This window comes from Pholis gunnellus (assembly GCF_910591455.1).
Source record: "Pholis gunnellus genome assembly, chromosome: 23".
Taxonomy (NCBI): Eukaryota; Metazoa; Chordata; class Actinopteri; order Perciformes; family Pholidae; genus Pholis; species Pholis gunnellus.
Genome location: NC_136550.1, coordinates 11,930,223 through 11,953,400, shown reverse-complemented (window position 1 = coordinate 11,953,400; position 23,178 = coordinate 11,930,223). Strand labels below are relative to the sequence as shown.

The 23,178-nt window shown below is 45.3% G+C and overlaps 1 protein-coding gene across 1 annotated transcript in view; it reads right to left on the bottom strand.

Moving 5' to 3' along the window:
* The window catches only part of fgf11a (fibroblast growth factor 11a), a gene marked incomplete at both ends in the record, with an annotated part of 65,032 nt that extends 42,126 nt beyond the window's left edge, over window positions 1-22,906 (bottom strand). The window contains one exon of the mRNA XM_079185171.1: window positions 22,714-22,906. Coding sequence (XP_079041297.1) covers window positions 22,714-22,906 — 193 coding nt within the window. The remainder of the gene's footprint in view (window positions 1-22,713) is intronic.
* Between the last annotated feature and the right edge of the window lie 272 nt (window positions 22,907-23,178).

Here is a 23,178-nt window from a genome sequence, read left to right as displayed (position 1 = left end):
ACTGCAGCTTACTTGACACTGATCTAAACTGGCTGCTGGTAAACGTCCACTTGAGTTAAAGCTCGACAGCAGTGACTGTAAACCCACTGTTAGAAAAGCAGCGTAGCCCAAACGTGATTGGCTCGAAATGCCTTGATTGTGAGCTGGCCATGCAGCAAATGCTTTTCATTTCATGACATTAAAAGAGGCGCCTGGGGATCTGAGAAATGTTGTCCTCAGAGTGCAACGTGGGACTCAATGTCCTCACGAAGGACATGGGACATACAGTAGAGTGTGTGTGTGTGTATGTGTGTGTGTGTGTCCCGCAGCAGTTGTGTTCCGTCTTGTCACCAGATTCTGCACGACGCTACTAATTAGGCTCTCAGCGACAGACTGAGATGTTTCACCGTGCACGCTGCGTACCTCACTCGGGGGGGGGGGGGCACCACATCGTCAAGACAGGGAAAACACCCCCGGGTGCCCTGGCAACCTAAGAAGCACCACGGGACCGGCATGTTGTGCATCACCAACTACCTCTGCAGCGTCCGCAGTGACGAGGGTTTGTGTTTTTCTCCCCAAATCTCTTGCCACGATTCCCTATCCGCTCTCTATCTCCAATCGGTGTCTCTCTCACTGTGTAATCATATCCTTTACACCATAGGCTCCCAATCTAATCTCATGCATCGGTACTCTTTAATTAAACTGATTTGCCGAGACTCTCTCTTCCAGTCTGTCCTCAATTCATTCATGCCCCCATACCAAAACACACACACACACACACACACACACACACTCGTGCGGTACATCCTCATCCCACTACGTTCTCGTTGGCAGCTCTGCAATCAACTGAAATGCCACGCAGTTCACAAAATGTTACTCCTAATTATTTCCCGGTCTCGTTGAAGCAGCTGCTCCCCTTCCAGTGCAGTCGCTCTTTGATCGGTGACACCCAACAATAAACCGCCAACCAGAATGTTCCTGAAGTCAAATCGTCGCCGGGCCGCTGTTCGCGCAGTTCATTTGTCAGCTGAAATTGAAGCGAGCGAGATGGGGTTATCCTCGCAGAGCAGCGGGTTCCTTTTTCTTCTTCTTCTTCTCAACCCCCGCTGCAGCTAATCACACAGCAAACAAGAGGAAACACACACACACACACGCGCACACACACGCACACGCACACAGGGTTTGTACAGTTAGCTCCTGTGCCTCTGAGTCTAATTTGCTGCACAGAGATAATAATAAAAAAAGTGAAGCCACAGTACGCTCTCTTTCCCGCTCTTCCTCTCTTTATAATTTCCTCTTTGTTCACCTGCTTATCTACCCCCCCCCCGCCCTTCTTTCTCTCTCACCGTTCTCCTTCTGGTTCTGAGGGATTCAATTTCCCTCCAGCTAGTAAACTGCACTGTAATTATACAAGTTGCTTTATTGAACTGGACGGGGATAATTCCCTTTATGCGTACGGAGACGGGCCTCCCATTAAAACCCATCCGGGCAACCCCATTATCTCCAGCCGGCCCCGGTGATCTCCTCCTACATCTGTTCATCTGTCGTTTTTTCTTCTCCCCGTCGTCCCTTTAGCGCAGGGGTGGCCAACCAGTCAGAGACCAAGAGCCACATTTTTTACTGTGTTACCGCAAAGAGCCACATCATACACATGGGCACACATGAACATCACCCTATCCCTTCCTCACACACACACATACCTTTGCTCAGCCAGATTTATTGTAAATGTCACACACCAATATGATAATGACAGAAATTGACTCCTAAGACCACAGGCCAGTCATTTTCAACAATGAACATTGTGTACACCAGGGGTGTCAAACTCATTGTCGCTCTGGGGCCACATCAGCATCATGGTTGCCCCCAAAGGGCCGGTTGTCGGCGGGGGGGGGGGGGGGGGGGGGGCTGCTGCTCCTTCTTCGTCGGCGGGGAGGGTGGCTGCTGCTGCTGCTGTCACATACGCTGGTGGAGGTGTGCGCGGCGCGTGCGGATCGGGGAGGAGCTCCGCCTTGCGCGATACAACGGATATTTGTAAATTGTCCGACTTTTACATTTTTACTTAAAGCGGGGCTTTCAAACAGTCCGTCTCGGCGTTAAATGGGTCGACGAGGAACGTCATCTGTGGCCGCACATGCGCGTTTGACGAAAATACCGTATTTAACTCAAGCGAAGCGAACACGAACATTAAAAAAACACAAATACAAACTTCGATATGAACGTAAGAGCCGCATGAAACCGGGCAAAGAGCCGCATGCGGCTCGCGAGCCGCGGGTTGGCCACCCCTGCTTTAGCGCCTCTCTTCTTCCCTCTCTGTCGGGCGGGTCAGCTCGTCTGGCTCGGCGCTAGCGATTCTATTTATTGCCGTCGTGTGTCTCCATTACGCCGCAGCAGAGCAGGGCTGCCTGCGAGGGTACAGAACCCCCGAGATAAAAGTTGGCACGCGGAGCTACGTTTGGGTTTAAGGGGGAGGCTTTTCCTTAGAGCACGAAAGTAGCAGAGCAAGGTTTACCGAAGAAGGAAAAGACCCGAGTGCATTGTGTGTGAGAGATTTACCGAGATGTTCAGGTGCAAAATGAGATTGACTGTAGCCCTGCATTGCTACACTGCACATACACATTGTGCTGAAAATATCAGCTCTCCTTTGATTCATGCAAATCCCACACACACGTAAGTTCAACAACTTCATCGGACAATCAACTAGACTCACCATCAACGGTGCTCAGCACAGTGTGTGAGCCGGCCGGCTGAGGCCTCTGGACACAGGCCAACGCTCACATCCGACAGGAGTCAGAGGTTTAAAAGTCTAAATCATCTTTGGGACATTTTACAGTCAAACTTTCTCGCTATGTGAATTTGAATACATATGCAAAACGTTGCTTTAGTGAAAAAGTTATCTTATAATCGAGGACTAAACATGTGTAGCACTGACGTCGACAGAGAGCATCAGTTCTGGGTCGTTTGTAGGCTGAATGTCGCTAGGCTAGCAGCTCTTTTGAAGTTAGCCAGTTAAACCCTACAGGTCTGGTGTAATGTGTGTGAGGAAATTATCGTCCGTATAGAAGCGAAGAAATTACTGGTGTGACCCAATGTCACGACGAGGAGCTCCAAAAGAAAACGGCTTCAACTGTCCTGAATGGCTGAAACGATGAGAACTACCTTGTCCCCTTGACGAAGATTGTTTCTGGGAACTTGTTTAAAGAAATTTGAAAGGTTTGAGGAAAAAAGAAAGAAAGAGGGGGACTGTCATCTTATATTCAGGCCAATATGGTTCATGCATCTCAAATGAAAACACTTTAACATTCATTTAAATCTAAACAAATAAAAACTAAAGCGTATTACTACTGCTGCTAGACTTCAGTCAGAGGTTAGGAGTTTCTGAAGGACACTTGAGAGGAGCAGTTGCTTCCCATCAGGGCGACTTAACTGGAGCTTACTGAAGATCATCTCCCAGAATCCTCAAGATCCAGAGATTTCTTTAGCCGCCGGCTCAATTGCTGTTTAAAGGAGGAGTATGCACAGGACCTGGCAACCCACACCAGCCATGTAAAGCCATAATGACTATCGTCAGGCCAATCATTACTGGCATGCAACAGGGACTAATTGCTTCCTTCTAAGGTCCTGGGAGATTTACTGTGTAGATAAATGGTGCTCCTAGAGGGGTAGAGAGGAGAGGGAAGGAGAGGGGGGGGGGGGGGCGACGACTGGGAAGCAGGTTTTCAATAAGGTGATCAGCTTCCCCATGTTGCTTAGCGCTCTCTCTCTCTCTCTCTCTCTCTTTTTCTCTCGTTTCTTTTAATAGGAGGGAAGGTGAGGAATCCTCAGCCCTGTTGTGTATCTAATTGCTGCTGGTGTGGGAGTAGGGTCTCTGTAATTACAGTTAAGTCAAAGCCCCTTCAGGCTGCAGGAGGATTGAGAGCCGAGAGGCTGAGGAATGTGGAATTGGAAAGGATATTAAACGCTTACATTTAAAGGCGGAATGAAAGCTACAAAAAATAAAAAAAACACAGAGCAAACACATGTGGTGTGCCGTGGAGATAGAGTGAAGCCCCTCATGTACACGGCTCAAAGTTACAAGAAGGTAAATAATCCTAATAGTGTTGCTTGTGTCAAACCAATGAGTCGATTAGTCCCCAGTAGGCATTAACGCAGCTGTCATCTGGTTAACTGGCCCCACAAGCTAACATAGCAAACAGCCAGCAACAGGCACGGCTACAGTTTGAAACCGAGACGCCTTCATTTCCTTAAATGTAGTGAAGGGAAACTTACTAGCAGTCTACTGCGCGCCATGTGAACTGAAACAAAACTACTTGGTAAGGCTTAGGAAAAGATTTAAATAAGTATGTTTGTTACGCACATGCTTGAGTTAGGTTACGTGCGCGTGGTTAAGTTACACAAAATTAAGTCACGTTACGCAGGTTGACTTTCACACGGGACACAAACAGAGGTCACCTGGGTGACAGTCCTGTGTTTGCTTGACCCCTTCATCCACCACGACCTCTGACCTCCACGGCCTTTGTCGCTCTTTATTCAACGTCGCCCGACTTCCTGCTTTGCTTCCGTCGTAACTCTCACGGCCACTAGAGGTCGGCACCTAATTCCGTCATCTTGTATTCGTATCGTGATAAACCATTGTGTCGCCGATCATTCAAATGGCCGATAACATTTAAAGCGGGTGCTTCGAGGATTAAGTTCTTCTCCACGGAAAAAAACAACCTAGCATCCCAGTTGCTACATTTCCTTTAATGTGTACCTTATCGACTCGTGTTTTTTTGCTTTGGTGGATTGTATACACGTGGGCTGGCACACTGACAAATAAAACGGTGAATGTATAGTCTACACATAGGGGATATTTAGGGTAGGATGCCAAGATACAATTAGCATTATCAATGTATATATTTATTCATTCGACTGTCTGGCGCCGGGCGGGAGGACTCTGGCAGTGCTCTGTGGGAAGTGCTCGGGCTTTTGGACTGGTTACAATAGCACAGCAGAAAGCCTGTCTGGATGTATAAATTCAGAGAAACATTGTGTGAGTCCACAAAGTCATTGTCAGTGGACTAGCTCCAGGCTGTACATCATGTTTGACATCACAGATTACAGTATGGGCGCTGCAGCTTCAGGCTTCCACGGAGGAGTGTCCCAGGCTATAAGTTAAAACTGGGAGTGTTCTCAAATTGAACGCCAATCCCTTTTAAAAAGGGTTCGACCAAAATGAAACATGTCGGTGTGAAAATCAATTTCCACGGCACGTTTTTAAGTCGCATGTGTCCGCTTCGACTTCCCAGGCATTGTAGTCCACAAAAGTTGAAGGTAACTTTCATTTTAAAGAACACTCTGATTTAAGGCAGCTGCTGCACTGAGTAGCTGAGTATGAAGCAGCGCAGGAAGGATCAATCTCTCTCCGTGGAGCCAGAATACATTCACAGCAGTAAACTCTCCTCTTCTTTCCTGCCCAGTCAGTGATTCCCCGGGTGACTCACTGCACGCAACCCCCCCCCCCCCCCCCACCCTCCCCGGTCCCAGTGCTTCACTTACTGCACTTGACACGTGCTCGAATGTATACTGTGATCCACACACACACACATATATGCTTCAACTTTCTATGTCACATCCTTCTCTGACATAAGCACTTCCCGGCTCCCTGACTGACATTAATCTAACATTTATACTTCCGCTGCACATAACACAACACCACCCTCAGGGTAACTGTGTGTGTGTGTGTGTGTCTAAGCTGGTTAATATTTGAATCTGTTCCTAAGACTTTGAGTGTCCACTTTACCTTGACATGTAGTAGGCGGATGAGCACTCTATAAGTTACACCCAGCTTATACTGCTGTGTAATAGGTATACTTTAAGGTGGCTTCATTTTATGTGACACCGCTTATTAAGCTCCAGTTTTACAAGAGCAGCGACGACTAAGATATAAACATTTTTACTCCCAACGTTATATTCAATGTATGCGTCTATAAGTCATACTGGGGGACAACTACATGCAAGGAAAAGAGACAGATTTCACTTGTCTAAATGTCCCAATCACGTCTCTCTTTCCCCTGAAACCGATCCGACTCATTTAATATCGAGTATCTGCCAAAAAAGGAGTCCTGACATAATACTTATATTTCCCTAGATAACACAGCCGCACAGTGCGTATACTTCAAGTACATTAAAGTTTAAATAATCAATCCAATGTTTATGCTTGGTCATTGCATTAAGGAAAACTTGCCAGCATCCAAGCTGTTCCTTCACGGTGTTTTTACAAAATAACAAAGTACTAAATAAACTCTCTCAGAAATCTGTTTGGCCTTGTCGTGGTCTCGGGGGAATTTCTTTCTTCTTTTAAAAGTGTTTGTAGTTTTGGTTAAGCCGTTGCTTGGTTGACCTGAACTGAAAATAAATGAGAGCACGTAAATAAGGTAAATAGCATAAATAAACCGTCTTATAATGCGTTTTATGGTGTGTGATGTTTCCCCATAGGCTCTTACACACACACACACACCTCAGCTGAGTAGAGGAGAGAAGGAGCGCGGAGAGTTGACGGCAGCTACACTCTGTGTTGCTTCGTGAGCAAAAACGTATGACAGCTGATAGGAAACACAGAATCATAGCTCAATAGCAGATACCGATCTTTTAGAAAAGCATTGATCGGCCCAGATACCGATCTTTGAGAGCAGACTGGGACTGCAGGGTTATTGTGCTTTGTTGCTTTAGTTTCATTTCCTGAAAACCTGAAAGTTCTTATATGTTCCTGTAGAGCCAGCAATACAAATAAGTAAGTAAGAAATGATAGATTCAAGTCAATGCCTGTGACCTCATCATAATTTGGAACAATTTCAAAGTTTCCAAACAGAAATGACTTCGATGCACGAGAGCTAACGATGAGGTAGAAAGTCTGTAATGATCTGACTTCAGTCTGGGGGTTCATTTAAACCGAAGAAGAAATTCAGAAATCCAGTAGTGATGATGATCATGTACAAATGTCAAAATATATAATTCCAAGCAAACTGTAATCAGGGTTCACTGACTAATGTTGACATGGAGCATCCCACAGTGTAGGAGGTCTTCACCATAAGTGACCACTTGGTAGAAAGCTTCATAAAAAAACTTAGTGAATCTTGAGTTCGGACTATTTTATCACAGATAAACCGGCCTCAAAATCATTAAAACACAGCTATATGTTGAGCTATTAATACATAATGCATGTGTGTATGCGCCTGTGTGGGGATGCGGTAAGTGTGTGTGTGTGTGAGTGTGTGTGCATTGACTAATGCAGAGATACTGTCATTGAGGGTACAAGGGCATCGCTAAAAGCCCTCTTTATGCAAATGGGGCGGAGATGACAGTGAGTATGTGTCACAGGCAGGACATATCTCATAATGATAACTTATCTCAGCCAGCAGATACGCCTGATACGCAACATGAGAGACACACACACACACAGGGAGTGTGTCCTCCCCTCTCTGCTTCACACACATGCAGGCGCACAATTACACATGGACCCCCCCCCCCTCCCTCTCTGTTACTCATTAACACATTTATTAATGGCCTCTTAATTATGTCTGCTTATCTTCTTCTAAAGCACCGGCACTGCCCCCAGACTCCAATTTCGGTTACGCTCACATGAAGTATGTAGATATTTACATAAAGCTCTTCTCACGCACTCTCTACACATAACTTAAGTGTGTCTCCCACCCAGTGCTGAAATCGTCATTTCAAACACACACACACAGAATTACCAGTGTTCTTCAGACTAAATTATCTGATGAAGACCCCGAAGAGTCATGAATTGACTTCTTTTTTAGCTTCGTCTTTCGCAGGCCCATCTCTTCCCTCCTCCTCGCCTCCATCGCTCTTTACCGTGTCCTGGTGTATGTTTTTTTTTTTCAATTATCTTCCTCCCTCCATCTCTCCATTCCTTCCTTCTTCCTCTATCGGTCCATCTCTCCTCACTGCTTGTGACCCCCTTTACCTCCCTGCGTGCTTCCACCCCTCACATACCTCCTCTCCTCTTTATCCCTCCATCTCTCTATCACACCATCTCTTCCTCGCCAATTTAGAGCTGCTTTTAGTTCTTGCCTCCTCTTCCCCTATCTGTCCATCTCTCTCTGGCTTTCCAAGATATATCGGTGCTCTCCCTCCTTCCTTCCTTACCTCCTTACCTCCCTTTATTCTCTATCCACCTGACTCATCAGCTCCTGCAGAGCTGTACCAGTCCGGAAAGCCTTTTCTTTTTCAGTCAAATTGCACAAGTCAAAACATCTCCTTTTTCCTCTAAAATTAGTTAATTAATCGACTTATTTCAACTATTTTGTAGTAAACTGTATTAAGGTGTACTTTTATACACTACATAGTTTATCATTCTCTTCACTGTATATCCACGCATGTAATATTCAGGCATACAGTACAAACACACACATATGCACACACACACTTTTCACCCACTAGAATAATCACAGCAGCCTTTCAGCAAAGATATGTACCCATGATGCCATGCTGCAACCTGACGCCGATGATTCATTGTCAGTGTCACAATGCAAATAGCACGCCATCCCTTTAGACAGCGTGTAAGTGTGTATGTGAGGTACAACCCTGTAAGAACAAATAGCTATATGAACATATATATGATAAGAATACACACTGTTGCTCTGGGTATGCTTTCAAGTCTCCAAAGCCCAAAAGAGATGTCCTGGTATCACAGCGGTTTAAAGTGAAAACCCCTTCAAAACTCTGACAGAACGTCAATACCCTCACTCACACTTCATAACAAGGGAATCCAGACACCAAAATCATTTTTCCTCTGACCGCTGAAATACTCCAGACTGTCCACTTCCTGCTTCGTCGAAGTGATCCTAAAAAGTGGAGACACGTCACGTAATGTAAGAAGATTAAAAAGACTATCTAGCATGATATGTTTTCTTTCTCTTCCACAGAGCCATGCCACTTAAATCTCCTCCTCCTTCCTCTTGGTTAGCTCTAGCTAGAGGTCAGGCTTCAGTCTGTCCTTGTCTGCTCTAATCACACCATCTCCCAATTCACTTTTAGTCCCAGAGAGCGGGGGGGGGGGGGGGGGGGGGGATGCTTCCCTTCAAAGCACACATTTATTTGTGTTGCTATTGTTCTCATGGATGTAGCAGGGTAACTAGCTAGCCATGTAGGAAGCTAGCGTTGTCCATTGTTTCTCTATTGCTTATGACTGTGTGTTAAACCAGGGTACTGCACTTGTGGCCCCCCCTTTATGTCTTTATGTTATTAATAGTGTTCACTCATGTATGTATAGGTAAACCCACTATTCTAATGTTGTAGTGGGATTTAAAGGGGAAATAGCATGTTCATTTGCAGGTGCCTACTCATATTTTTGGCGTCTTCTAGAACCTTGTTTCAAGCTTTAACGTTCAAAAACCCTTTCTTTCACTCATACTGTCTGGCTGCCTGTATTCACCCTCCGTCTGAAGTGGTCTGTTTTAGCGCCGGTCTCTTTAAGGCCCCCTACCGGAAAAAAGCCCAGTCTGCTCTGATTGGCTTGTGAAATATGGTTCACCTTTGCAAAGGTAGTTCTGAAGCCCTGGGCGGTATATTTCAATGAGCCTGCAGGTGACATAGGAAGGGGAGCCAAATCCGATTGGCTTGTTGAATCACGTGTTTATGATCTCGGTGGCTTACAAACAAATCTCCAAAGTCCAATGTTTTCTGGCACTAGAATAAAACATTTTATTTTAGTTCCGCCTGAATAGAGCTGTTTCAGTTTGCTTATTTAATGAAAACTGATTGCAAACCGCCAAAATACAAAAAAAATTGGACAAAGATTTAATTAGATGCAGGTGCAAATAATGAAAGCAATTTAAACGAATTCGCTCTCTTTCTCTCTCTCTCTCTCCTTCCATGTTCTACCACGGATCCATGTTCCACATTCGACTTTGATACATATAGTTTTATGATGAACGCTTGAGAGGAACATGTATAAATGGTTTTCACTAGATATGCTGCACTATACGAAGCCTGCTGCACGCAGTGTTGGAATGAGATCGTCTGCAATGAGACATATTGAAATGAAGAGCCTTAATTTAACGGTGCGACATGAATTTGCGATAAAAACCGAGTTTAATTAGTTATAATATCTGGTTTCATGATAAGGCTTTAAGGCTTCCACCTTCAATCCCAGCATGTCCTTCTATATAACACACGAGACACACTGAACATGACTACACATGTTAATGTAACCATTAATGCCCGGGACATGAATTAAAGCAGAGAGCAGTACATGTGCCGTAGGTATGAGTCATCATCGCGGTAGACGGCATCATGGATTGGAATCGGTCTCGTGACCTTTGTGAATGTCAGCGCCCGGGCCGCCGCTCTATCCCGTCACCTACCGCTTCAAAACGTAATAAAGCGGAGATGGTTTAAAAATAATGATGATAAATATCTGTGAATGGCTGTCCTTCATGGCCCGACGGCCTTAAGGGGCTCACGGCGACTAAACTTGCAAGGATTTCAAGCAGCGCTCCATCGCCTCTCTCTCTCTCTCTCCGCTGCTCTTCACACATTCAGCATGGAACCGTGAGCTTCGCTATTTGACATTAATGGATGAAAATTATTTTTACTGACTCCCCCGCCAACCCACGGGACTTTCATCTTGAGGATAAGCAGTTAACATGACTTCTGTCAAGGGCTGTGCAGTAAGAGAAATATGTATAGGATAACTACCGATATTCAGTAAATATACACACACACACACACATATATATATATATATATTTACCACCAAAAATCTAAATCAACACAAAATGAATGTACATTTTCATTATAGCAAACCCCATATTGCTTTCATTTTTGCAGCAATAGCATTTCCATTATTAATTCTGTCATTTCCACCATAGGAAGAAGAGAGATTCACAGAAAACGATACATGCACCTCATACACAGCCCGTCTATCTGCTTTACTGAAGGGGTCTAAACGTTTGTGGTCTCTTTGTACTGTGTTTTGCTTCTTTATCCGACCTAGACTCGTTGCTAGACTTAATGAACGGCTGGGAGAGCTCTGTCTGTCTTTATCGCTCCCTCCCTCGCTTCTCTGCAGAGTCTAATTGCATGATGGATAATTTAATGGCAGAGGTAAAGCCCCAGACTTGGAGGAAAGTTCCCCTCTCAGCTGCACGCAGAATCTCTTATGAGAGCACAGCGAACCGTTCGAGAGTACATGCACCGTGCAGATGTGTGTAGCTGTGTGTAGCTGTGCGACCGTGCGAGGGGACTGGGGAGGTTGCGCTCTGGCTCGTCTTCAGCTTTACGGACTGATGGCACATTAAAGTGAAGGACGTGTCACGCACCTGTGCTTGTGTACCACGGGGGGGCCCCCACACACACACACACACACACACACACACACACACACACACAGATGTGTAAACACACTGTGACTCTGACTTGTATGTTGTGTATTTTCAAAGGGAACAAACAGATGCCAAATCCTTACACAAAGAACACATATCATCCACACATGGGCTTTAGAAAGCACACACAATGCCTGCAATTACCCGTGTGTGTGTGTGTGTGTGTGTGTGTACACTTAATGGGAACAAGTCAGCAACTGCAAATGTAAAGTGCTTCCCTGTCTGTGTGATTTGCCACAATTCTCCTCAAAACAATACAGCAGCATTTTGCATTTGTGTACACAGAATGTGTGCGTGCACATTATGTGAACGCCCGAAATGTTATGTCCGTCTATAAGGCAACATAATGAATTATCTCTATAGGGTCGACGCGCTTGCCTCCCCTGTCTGTCTATAGACAAGTTCCATTATTCAGTGTTATTCGTGTAGTGACGCGGTAACAGCACTTTAAGTACAGTAAATGCAGCAGGCATTCATGTGCATATAGGAGGGAGAGGAGAACAAGGGGAGGGAAGACATGAAGTGGAGGAATGGCAGAGAGAGGAGGACAAAGACAAAAGAGAAGCTTAACCCTCTGAACCCCAAACAGGATCGGTACATTTTTCACACCTGTGGCCTTGATTTTCACTGCAATATATAATAATAATATAAGCAGGCGGCAACCTCCGGTTCTGACTAGTGAAGCCAATACAGACATGTCTTACAACTTGCATTCTCTCTACTGACCACCAGGGGGCGACTCCTCTGGTTGTATAGAAGTCTATGAGAAAATGACTACTTCTCTCTTGATTTATTACCTCAGTAAACATTGTAAACATGAGTTTATGGTCTCAATCTCTAGTTTCAAGTCTTCTTCAATACAGCATGATGTTCATTTAGTAAATGATGGTCCATTTAGAGTCAAACAGACCATAAAGCAGGGTATGTTTTAGGCCGGGGCTACTGTGATTGACAGGTGGCTGCCGCTACCAGAGCTGTATACGGCGTCTCTACGTCAGTCCTCCACATTCCAAATATGATAACTTCGGTTCGTTGGTTGCAAAATGTCAAGATGGTGACGGCGAAATTGCCGAACTGGATGCTTCATAACAGCAGTCCATAAACCAAAGGGTGACGTCACGATGACTACGTCCACTTTTTATATAGAGCCTATAAGTCCTGCACCTCCATGGAAACAGCAGAACCCTAGCTAGAAATAGAGAAAAATGTCTTTTGTGCAGTACAACAATGCCATGAATCATAATGATCATTTCTTTTTCCAAAAATTGTCATCAATGGAATCTATCAATACAATTTGTTTTCAAGTTGCCACAAGTGTAACTAATGTGTGTGTAACCGTGTTCAGCAGCCTGCAGTTCAGACGAAGTTTCACGTGACCGTCGGTGTCAGTCGAGTCAATCATAGCTTCCAGTTGCTCTGAGGAGCGCAGAACTTAATGTTTCTTACAGGAACCGGTTGAAGCAAAAGGTGTAGACTAAAATGTTTTTGATGAAATATCACAATTTTAGGCTTCGTTTTGATTTATTTATTTTTTTTAAGAAGCATTCGTCACACATAATGTGTTCAAGTAGTGTTGGGCGGTATGACCCAAAATTTGTATCACGGTAATTTTTAAGATTCTGCCGGTTTCACGGTATTTTTTTTTTCCTTGACTGTGTTTTTAGAGGTTTATAGTGGCTTACTCTACTGTCAGGAGTACATAGAATATAAAAACATTTTAATGTCATCGTGTATAAAGGCGTTGCTTGCTATAGGGTGTGCTCGTTTGTTGTATATTATTGGGATAGCAGTTTGGCTGAAGTATAAGACGTACCTTGAATCCCGTGTTTTAATCATTGCTCGGAGTCTTTCTCGACTGTCTGTAGCGGGACCATGTCCTTGCATAGATGGGTCGTTATTGCGTTCGTAATGTCGCTCCACCGCTTGCTTTTCTTGTCATATGCTGCTTCGAGCAAATGCCTCTTCACGCCATGTCTGAACCTTTGGCTTCACTCGCGTTAACGTTACCGGTTGTCATCACACTCTTGGTATTCCAACATGTTTTCTGCTGAGGTGATGGAGTAAGTTGCTCGTGTTACCACCAGCGGAAACAACAGTGGCTCAACACACTTTGCAATATATAGTATTTTGATCTACGTCGGATGTTTTTAAACCAAAACACTTCCAAACAGCGGAGACAGCTCCTCTCTTGGGCACAGACTCTATCGGTGCATCTCCGGTCTGTCTTTGTTCCTCCTGCATCGCTCTTTTCTGTTCTTTAATGTAGCGTTACTGTAGCGACGGAGCCTCTCCAGCTGTTAGCAGACTGTTGTGCTAACGGGTTAGCTAGTGAGCTGTACCCAGCATGCTGTTCGGCGGTGACATTTTATAAATGTACAATTATTAGTGTTACAAATTGTTTATGTGTCACAAAATGTTGTGTGCTGTTGGTTGTGGGTTATTAATTGTTGTGTTATAAAGTTATAACCATGATTAGGGGTCCCTCTCAATACAACTAAGACAACTAGCTCCGAATGTTGCCCTCCTAGTGCCGAACAATATATTCTGCTGCCTGTTGAAGAGTTGCAGAATGAATGCCGACTCATTCCCAGGTTCTAGGACTCCTTCCTGCAGCCCTCTCTAGACGTACTGGAGAATGGGACTGACGTGAGGTCGCAGTGAGCTTGACCTTTGACTACAAAATCTAAACAGTTGATCTCCCAGTAGCTCTGGATAATCCACAGACCTCACTGGAAAAGGTTCTCATAGAAACTATCAACTTTTTATACACTAAAAAAACCCACTGTCCCACTGTAGCTAAATAATTTGAATTCTACTGGACACTCAGACTGTCAGTCATATAACTGCTTTACTTTATCTTCTCTATCACCTCTAAATTAGAAGGAAAGTAATATTAACTTAATGGCAATTCAGAGTGCAGCCTCAGCTGTGCTGCTGTATTCTGATCTGTTGGTCCACAGCACCTGTCAGTAAATCCTACACCACCCTAGGGTGCCACAGTCTCTGTGATCAAAGTAAATTAACACATAATCAGATACAGATGCAAGCAGTAAAGCATGCACACATGGGCTTTTCCCACAAGGCCGATTTATTCTCGAAGATGTGTGTGTGTGTGTGCGTGCGTGCGTGTGTGTGTGTGAGTGAGGTGAACACATACGCGGAGAAAGAGAGCGTCATGGATTAAAATGACACATGATTTATTGAGCTTTCTTTGAGACAATGTCACGTCGGTCAGGGACACTGTTTGAGCTGAGAGAGAGATCAGACTCCCCATGCGTGACCAGTACGTGTGTGTGTGTGTATTTTTTTTTTGCGTGTGTGTGTGTGTGTGTGTGTGTGTGGCTCTCCCTGTGGCTTTCATGCCGTTTCCCTTACAGTTGTGTGTCTGTTTATGTGTGTGTGTCTGTTTATGTGTGTGTGTGTGTGTGTGTCCTGGATCCCTAAACATGTGACACATGTCGGCTCTGCACACAAACCATGCGGCAAATTGATTGCATACAAAAATGCTAATGCTGGCTTTACTGTCCTCAGCATGTTAATTTTGCGATTTAACTACGGGCATTGATTAAAGGGACAGTGCGCTGTTTCTATGGGTTTCTTGACATTGAGGAAAGCAAGGTTGGTGTTGGTGGTGGGAGGGGTGCGCGAGATGCTGACTCGACGCTTGCCGGTCATTTGTTACTTGGGCTCTCAAGACGGTGAATCCCAGCGGAGTGGAAATTTTTTGATGCAAAAATAAGATGTTGAGTGCTGCTGTAGATAAATGCGAGCATATTTGCATGCATGCAGACATGCATCACTGTGTGTGTGTGTGTGTGTGTGTGTGTGTGTGTGTGTGTGTGTGCGTCTCAGGTGGAGGTCATTTGAAGAGCATGTAGTATCCAGATCTTAAACCCTTCGGCAGCCCTGCTCCCTTTAATGTCGGTGTTGTCCGTGCCGTGCCGTGCCGTGCCAAGAATCTGCCACGCTGAGTCCAAGCAGCTCACCTCATTCCTACCAGGGCACACTGCAGCCTTCATTTAAACCCAACATGTCCTCACCAGCACTCACACACACGGTCCGGACATGCAAACTTTTATGCCACACTGAAATACAACAAGTAACACACCCATATGCACATGCGCCAGAAATATTCTATTTTGTCTGATAATGATGATTGATGCCCATCCCCCCAAAAAAACGCTCCGCATCAGAAACAAACGGTGGTCCGCTCCATAAATCAATTGGTTGGGAGGGGCGGCACTGAAAGCCCACATTGATCATCACACGGGGCCAAATGTTAGCATCTCCAAAATCATTTATTGCGGGCACCGTTTCATACACAACATCTGCCACACTGGCAGAGACGGAGGGCGGAGCCCGTTACAAAACAACGGAGGCCGACGGCTGCGCACTTTAAAGCATGTGGCGGTATGTCCTGTTTGGTGATCGATGGGGAGCGGTTGTTGTCTGTAGCTAATGAGCAAAAGATGTAAGAGCTTGCACTATTTAAAATATTAAGTAAGTATCTTGGGACTACAGGATGATTTACATTGGGATATTGTCTAATATTCCCTCTTAAAACTCTTAAGTTGTGTGATCAGCCTGCTGTTTGTCAACTGTGGATGTTACAGAACACAGTAAAGGGGCAGAAAAGGGTTCAGGGTGGGAGCAGAGGTGTTACATGATACAATGGGGGACATCTTTATAGACCTCCACAGTGAGAATATGGTCAAAATCCTTTCATGAGCATCCTCTCGGAAACAACGATGTAATGAAGCAATTTAAAATGCCCACTGGCTTGTAGCAGGTTAGTGACTTTGTTTTACTGTACAGCTGTTCACTTCTGCATCTTCACTGCGCTGTTTCAAGGGATCTTTAACACTTTGAACTCTAAATATCTACAGGCTTATGGTACAATTACTACTTTATCCCTTAGATAGCAATTGGTTTGTAAGTACTAAATATGTTTGATTATGAATGGATAGAGGGGAGCGCCAGTGTTCTGAGGATATGAAAGCCGCATCAATGAGGCATTAAAAAATGATTTGATAGTACAAATTAATAGATTTAACGGATCAGTTGTATTTTTCTACTCATTTGTATTTATCAGCAGGGTTCTCATCATGCTTTAAGAGATGTAAATAGGAACAGTTCAGCAAGTTGTTTTGGCCGGAAGTTTGAAAAAAAAAAGATACAAATCTGCACGATGGAGAGTCATGCTGTCGTATGCTGTGCTGACGGCTACAGCTAGCTAGAGCCTCAAATCACAGTCTGTCATCTAGAAAGGCTTTGCAGGCCCATAAGTCTGCAAAGAAAACACCACGGTTGCTCTCATAGAATTGCCGTCGTGTGATGGAATTGGGATCAGAATCACTATCGGAATGGTGTTTGAAAAGAATGACAAGTACTCGTTCAGGTTAGTGTATGACGCCCTTTCTTCTCTGATGGGCGGGGCTAAGGGCAGAGAGAGGAGAGCTGCAGGAAGACGGCTGTAGTGTCAGATCCGGCGGGGGGGGGCGGGGTTTGTGTAAAGAAGACTAGTCGCACACTTGTAGCTACGATGCACAAACAAATGTGTTTCGACATGACGGTCTTCAGGTTTTTTTGCAGAAAACTGCGGACCCCAACTTTAAACATTTTGAAAAAAATAAAAAAGGAAGAGTGGTTTTGTGCAAATCTACTACAAATAAGAATATGGAACTGCAGATGAATTTAAGATGCAGCCAATATGGTTCGTCTGTTCTGCTGAGGACTTTAATTTCTTTCCAGGCACAGTCACAACATTTAAAGTACGACTTGAGTAAAAGAGTTTAGAATAGATAGATGGACAGCAGCCCTGTGGAAAAACAGACTGGACAAACCTGCTCAAAGTGCACGACGGCGGACCAACATTTTGGACGTGCTGGAAATCCATCCGACCATTTGACGACCACATCATTGATCGTTCAGGCAATTAATCAGACGTCACCACTCCCCTCAAACTGAGCGTCAACCGACGATCAATCTGGCAGACGTTCAGCCCTATCCAGACCCCTCAGGTAAAATCTGTAGCAGCCGTCAGTATGTTGGTGTATTAATAATACAGCAATTTGGAAAATAACCTACACCCGTGACACCTCCATAGCAAAACGAAGCTGCATCACATATACACCGAGAGGGAAGGAGCATAACAGCAAACAAACAAACTCCATAAATGAAGACGTGAGTCACGCTTGCTGCTGATCCATTCACAATAGAACCAGGGTTACGCAACATGGCGGCACAATACCTACAGTATCTCTGCCATTGTAGCATCCAGTGACTAACTGACTGGCCCAAAGACAACATGATTAGACACAGTGGGGAAATACGGCGGGTGAAGAGAGAGACAGGCACGCACTGAGGGACAGACGGTTAGAAGCAAGCCGGATGTCCTTGAGAAGATAAGTGAGTGGTGTGGAGGGGGGAGGGGGGGGGGGGTGATCGAGGCTGTGGGTGAAAGGAAAGGGAGGAGAAGAAAAGCCGGTTGGAGGATGGATTGAGAGGAAGCTGATAAAAAGGGAGAGACGTGAACAGAGGGAGAGAAAGAGGGAGAAATATAGTCCTCTCTGGCGTAGCCTGTCCGGAGTGTCCGGTCTACGAGGCAGTAAATCGTCCCCGTTCAATGTGTGCTCTCCAAATGCTGCCGCACATTATTGATAAATCAGTGTGTGTTAATGAGAGGAGCTGATGTGGCCTGATGAATCACGGCACAACAATGAGCCTCTCTCACACACACACACACACACACACACACACACACACACACACACACGCGGTCTGGCTGAGGTGTGTGTCGAACACTGTCATTTGTGGTTTGTCTCTGACCCAAAAGTGCACGCATTTTCCCGCTCTCCCGCGCACACACACACACACACACACACACAAACCAATTTGCAGTGGCTGGATGAACACTTGGCCCCGTGCTGCAGTTACAACTCCAAGTGTTATTCTACCCTGTTAACAGAAGAGGAGGAGGGCTTCCACAGTCAGCTCCAGCAGGCAGTCAGAGGACAGCAAGAGCTATTTTGGTTTTCTCTTTGATATCCAATAGGCGGCTTAACATGCTCATTAGATCATATCGGCCCTGAACACGCGCGCTCATCGCGCGCACACTCGCAAAGCCGCGGAAAAATTATCTCTCTCCCACACTCACTACTTACATTATCAAGTCTTATCATTTGTTGGTGTTTGTGTTGATTTATTAGTTTGTCTGACTGTGGGCGCGTTTTTATGTTGATGCAAGTGTGTGTAATTATAGATACTTGTGTATATCTGCACTTGAAAATGCCTGTCTACTAAGGCTGGCTTTCTCTTGAGTGTGTGTATGTGTGTGTGTGTGTGTGTGTGTGTGTGTGTGTGTGCAGGGCAAGCTGACCTTGTTATAAGCTGAGTGGGCTGTAGTGCTGGGGCATCATTAGTATGGGTTAGGTGAGGTTAGAGGGTGTGTATGCGTGTGTGTGGAGGTGAGGGGGTGACAGAGTGGGGAGAAATGGGGGACGACAGTATAAGAGAAGAGGTAAGGGGGGGGGGGGGGTAGGGTTAGGCCGGGACACAAACACACGTCACTCCTCACTATCCGTCACTTAGAAGAAGGTAGCACATGTTTCATCACACACACACACACACACAGTATTCGATCTTAAGTACAACTCCTCTCCTACGATAGCCTCAGATGGCCTTCTGGAGCACAAAGGGAAGGGAACCTGAACTAAAACGTAGTGATGCACAAGAAGACTGTGTTCGATGCATGACAACATCGACACCACACAGCAACGCTGAGTGTTTCAGGTGCCATTAGTCCAACTGTGGAAAGTGTCACAACATGCTGGACTTCACATAGTGGACCACATAGAAACAACAATGAGGTGAAGTATGTGGGGAATTCTGGAAAGGAAAGAAGCAAAAAAAAACCTGACACTTCCGTATTTCATCTTATAGTTACTGTAATATTATTTCCATAAAAATGTTGTTGTAAATAATTCTAAAATCAAGAAAATTGAAATGTGAATGAGCACGTTTTTTTCCATCAACTTCTTGTTTCAGCAAACAACCACAATGGAAAAAACAATGAAGCCACAGGACAGGTTAGATTACAGCTGGTACATGTCTGATGTTACACAACTGACCCAGAAAGTGTCACCATCGGGCCTCTGGTGACAATTTGCACACTACTGCAACCCGACGGTGGCACTTTGAGTGTTTCTCTGCCTGCCCGGTAACTGTAGTAAACAAACACTGACTTGGGCGGGACGGCATAGGTTGTCGATGATAATGATCGTTAATGGCTGCATCCATAATACTGACACGCTGTCCCAGTGTAGCACAGTAAACACGTGGTGTTCATCTCGTCTTATAAGTTATAAGACTGTACAAGTACTAATTCTGTAATATGTCACACTCGTATCAGTTGTCTGTGGGTGGAATTCATCTAAAAGCCTGAGGTACTTGTTAGAAATGTATCGGCCCTTTATTTTCAAGTGTGTGCATATGAGAAATGAAAATGGTGATTCTCTGCTTGATAAAGGTCCAGAGAAACCAAATGAAGCCAATGTGACAATGGAAGCCATCAGAAAACAATGGGAACCAACCAAAATACAAGACAATGCAAGAGACTATGAGCAACAGGACGCAGAATAGGCCAATAGCAGCCAAAGGATGCCAGTAGAAACAATAGAAGCCAGTTGGAGGCAAAGTGAATGCAGGCTGTAAGCAGGATGCTCTAAAGCGCTGCCAGGGTGAGGAAGAGGAGGAGGAAGAGGGGGAGGAGGCTACGGCTCAGGAATATTCTAGTCGTTTATTCCTGGCCAGGGGTCAACTGTGGCCTCGGGCTGAAGCTCAGAGAAGGAGGGAGAAACTCACACATGATGAGAATACACACACACATAGACCAGCTACACACACACACACACACGGCCCGGGGTTAGGGCTGTCGCAATAACTTCAATATTGCAATAACGCACTATTGACGAGCCAACTGCAGGCAGCCGCCACAACAGCTATGTTTGCTTTTTTTTAAATTCTTTGCTAAGTGAGCGCAGCATGTTTACACGATGCTACAAACGCACTTCACATTTGGTCTTTCTCTTCTGGCCTCCGTGAGCTGATAAAAGTTAAACTTTGGGTAAAACGCTGCTCTCGTCACCGTCGCTTTTTCCCCCCAGCCTTCCAATCACAATGGAGGAGGGGCGGGACAAATACCACAGAGACCAACCCCCACGTCCTACGAGTGCTGGACAACAAATTCAAGGGAGGAGAAATGAATACACACAGACCAGCGGGTCTCTTGTGTACCTTGTGCCGACATTTTTACTTCTGCAGATATCATAGTAACCACACACTCTGCATTTAACAATAAACATGTAATACTTTTAAAACTGTCATGTTTGTCATTTTAAAAAGCATCAATACACCTAATAACAGCCCAACAACAAAGCCTATTGATAAAGCACTAAAATCAGGGCAAATTAAGTCATTTGCAAAAAGGCAATAATACTGCATATCGCACTGTTGAGCCAATCATCATCACCACAGGAGAATTCCTCCACCGTGACGGCCCTACTAGGGGCAGTTTCCTCCCTATGCTGACCGCTGACTGCATACACACACACACACACACACACATGTAGAGAATGATGATGACACACACTGCCACACATGGTACTTAACACGGACCCCTGTAAATCACGACCTGAAATGGTGAAGCTGGTAATGCGTCTCGAACCACAGTACCCACGATTACCATAATAAATCCATCAGAGTGTGAGAAGCACTGGAACCATTTGGGAAAGAAATGGTTTCCAACAATGGGCTTTACGCACGTGTGGCCTTTTCCCAAAGAGCTGGCAATGCCACGACCTGTCCAACGTACTTTACTACCGTAATTACAATATAGAGAGCAGCCGCCTCTACGGCAGATGTTGCTTCCCACGCTAGAGGTTCCCCACGTAATTACCATGATGAACTTGGCACACCGAGGTAATAAATATCACAGAGCACACGAGCACACTTGCACGGGGCGGACAAGGACACACACACACACACACACACACACACACACACACACACCCACGGAGCGCATGGAAGTGAAGGGAGGTAGGTGTGGGGAAAAGGAAGACATGCAGACTGCTGAGGCGAGGGGAAGCTCATTGAAGGAACGCACAAATGAAGATACACACACACACACACACACACACGTATAGAGGGATAAGAGATCTGTGTCAAATATAGTACAGCGTTTACCAAACAATTAGAAGGTAGACAGCGGAACAAACTGCTCAATAAAAAAGACTAAAAAAGTATTCATAACTTCCTAAAATCAAATCAAAGACAATACGCCTTCCTCTGAAAAGACAACTACTCACATAATTTACTCTATTGAGCATTTGATATCAGACAAATGATCAAAGTATATTATAGTATTATTAATATTAAATCAAACCTTGGCACAGAAGTGGTCTGACCTACAAAAGCACATTTTGTTCGTGGACACACGGTCCACTCGTGTGAGTGTGATTTTACTGTTCAGCCCTGCCTTCTTATCTACATTTAGAAATGTATTTCCACATAGATCCACATAGGTTTCACCCAGATGACGGAACCTCTGAAAACCCACAAGGCATCGACATTTTGCCATCATTGTTCTTCCATTCATCTGTGGCTCGTAATGTCAATAACCATCACCATACGTAGCACAGGCACACTCATCGCACAAATACAGTGTCTCATTAAGCTTCATTGAATAATTTTGCAATTACATTCAACATGCAAACACCCAAGACAAATTAGGCCGCACTGTGTTTCACTTGCCTTGAGGGAAGCACAAAGAGAGTAATGGCCCCCAGAATTGCAAATGAGGCGCCTCTTGACATTTTTACATCACAGTAAATCACCGTATGTAGGAGCTTGCTCGCTAGCTTGTGCTTGCAGATTACCAGCGTGTGATGGGATGTGTTGACATGCTCCTCAACAGAGTCATCACAACAGTCACATCACAGGGCAAGGTTGTGCCTCTGGTCAGTGGTGCAAATGTGTGTGTATTAAGCCGGCTTTGACTCTGTCCATTTCCTGTCCACCCCTACGTACATGACATGTTGTTTACAGCTACCAGGAAGATGTGCTGGGATGTTTCCCAGATTCTGATTAAGTCCTGCACTAGAAATTACAGGCTGGGGATGTTCTCTATTGAGGCTTTACAGTTGAGGATTAATCCGTAGTCTGGCAAGTCAACCATCAAAATCCAGTTACCCAGTACAGGCAGAAAATGGAGCAAAGATGAGCAAGGTGTAGGAAATAGGAAGAAACTGGAAAACAGGAGAGTTTGATAGGAAGGCCGGAGGGAACTCACCTGGTCTTTTTTCCAATTTTCTCCCTCGACTGCCACATAGTCGAACCTTCGATATTAATATGAGGATTTGCTTCTGGCAGAGCGACTTGTTGCTCTTTGGGCAGGGCTTGCGCTTGCTGGCGACCTGCCTGTTTGCCTGGGGGTCCTTGACCTCCCTGCGCTGGCGAATAAGGGAGCTGGCGAGAGCGGCCATCTTCCCAGCGCTGACCCTGTCGGCGCCTCACCAGCCTCTGGCGGCTCGGCGGCGCCCAGGTGTCGGGGGGTACCGTAGGCCACCCCCCTGCCCGCTCACCCAGGGCGACGGAGCACCGCTGATGGAGGGGTGCGGAGTGGAGGAGGGGGCTTCTGAGGATGGACTGAAGCAGCTGGGAGAAGGGCAGAAAAAGAGATGAAGGAAATAAGGGTGGATCCCTCAAAGGCCCACCCAAAACAGAAAAGTGGGTCTCGTTGAGGTTTGGATCGAAG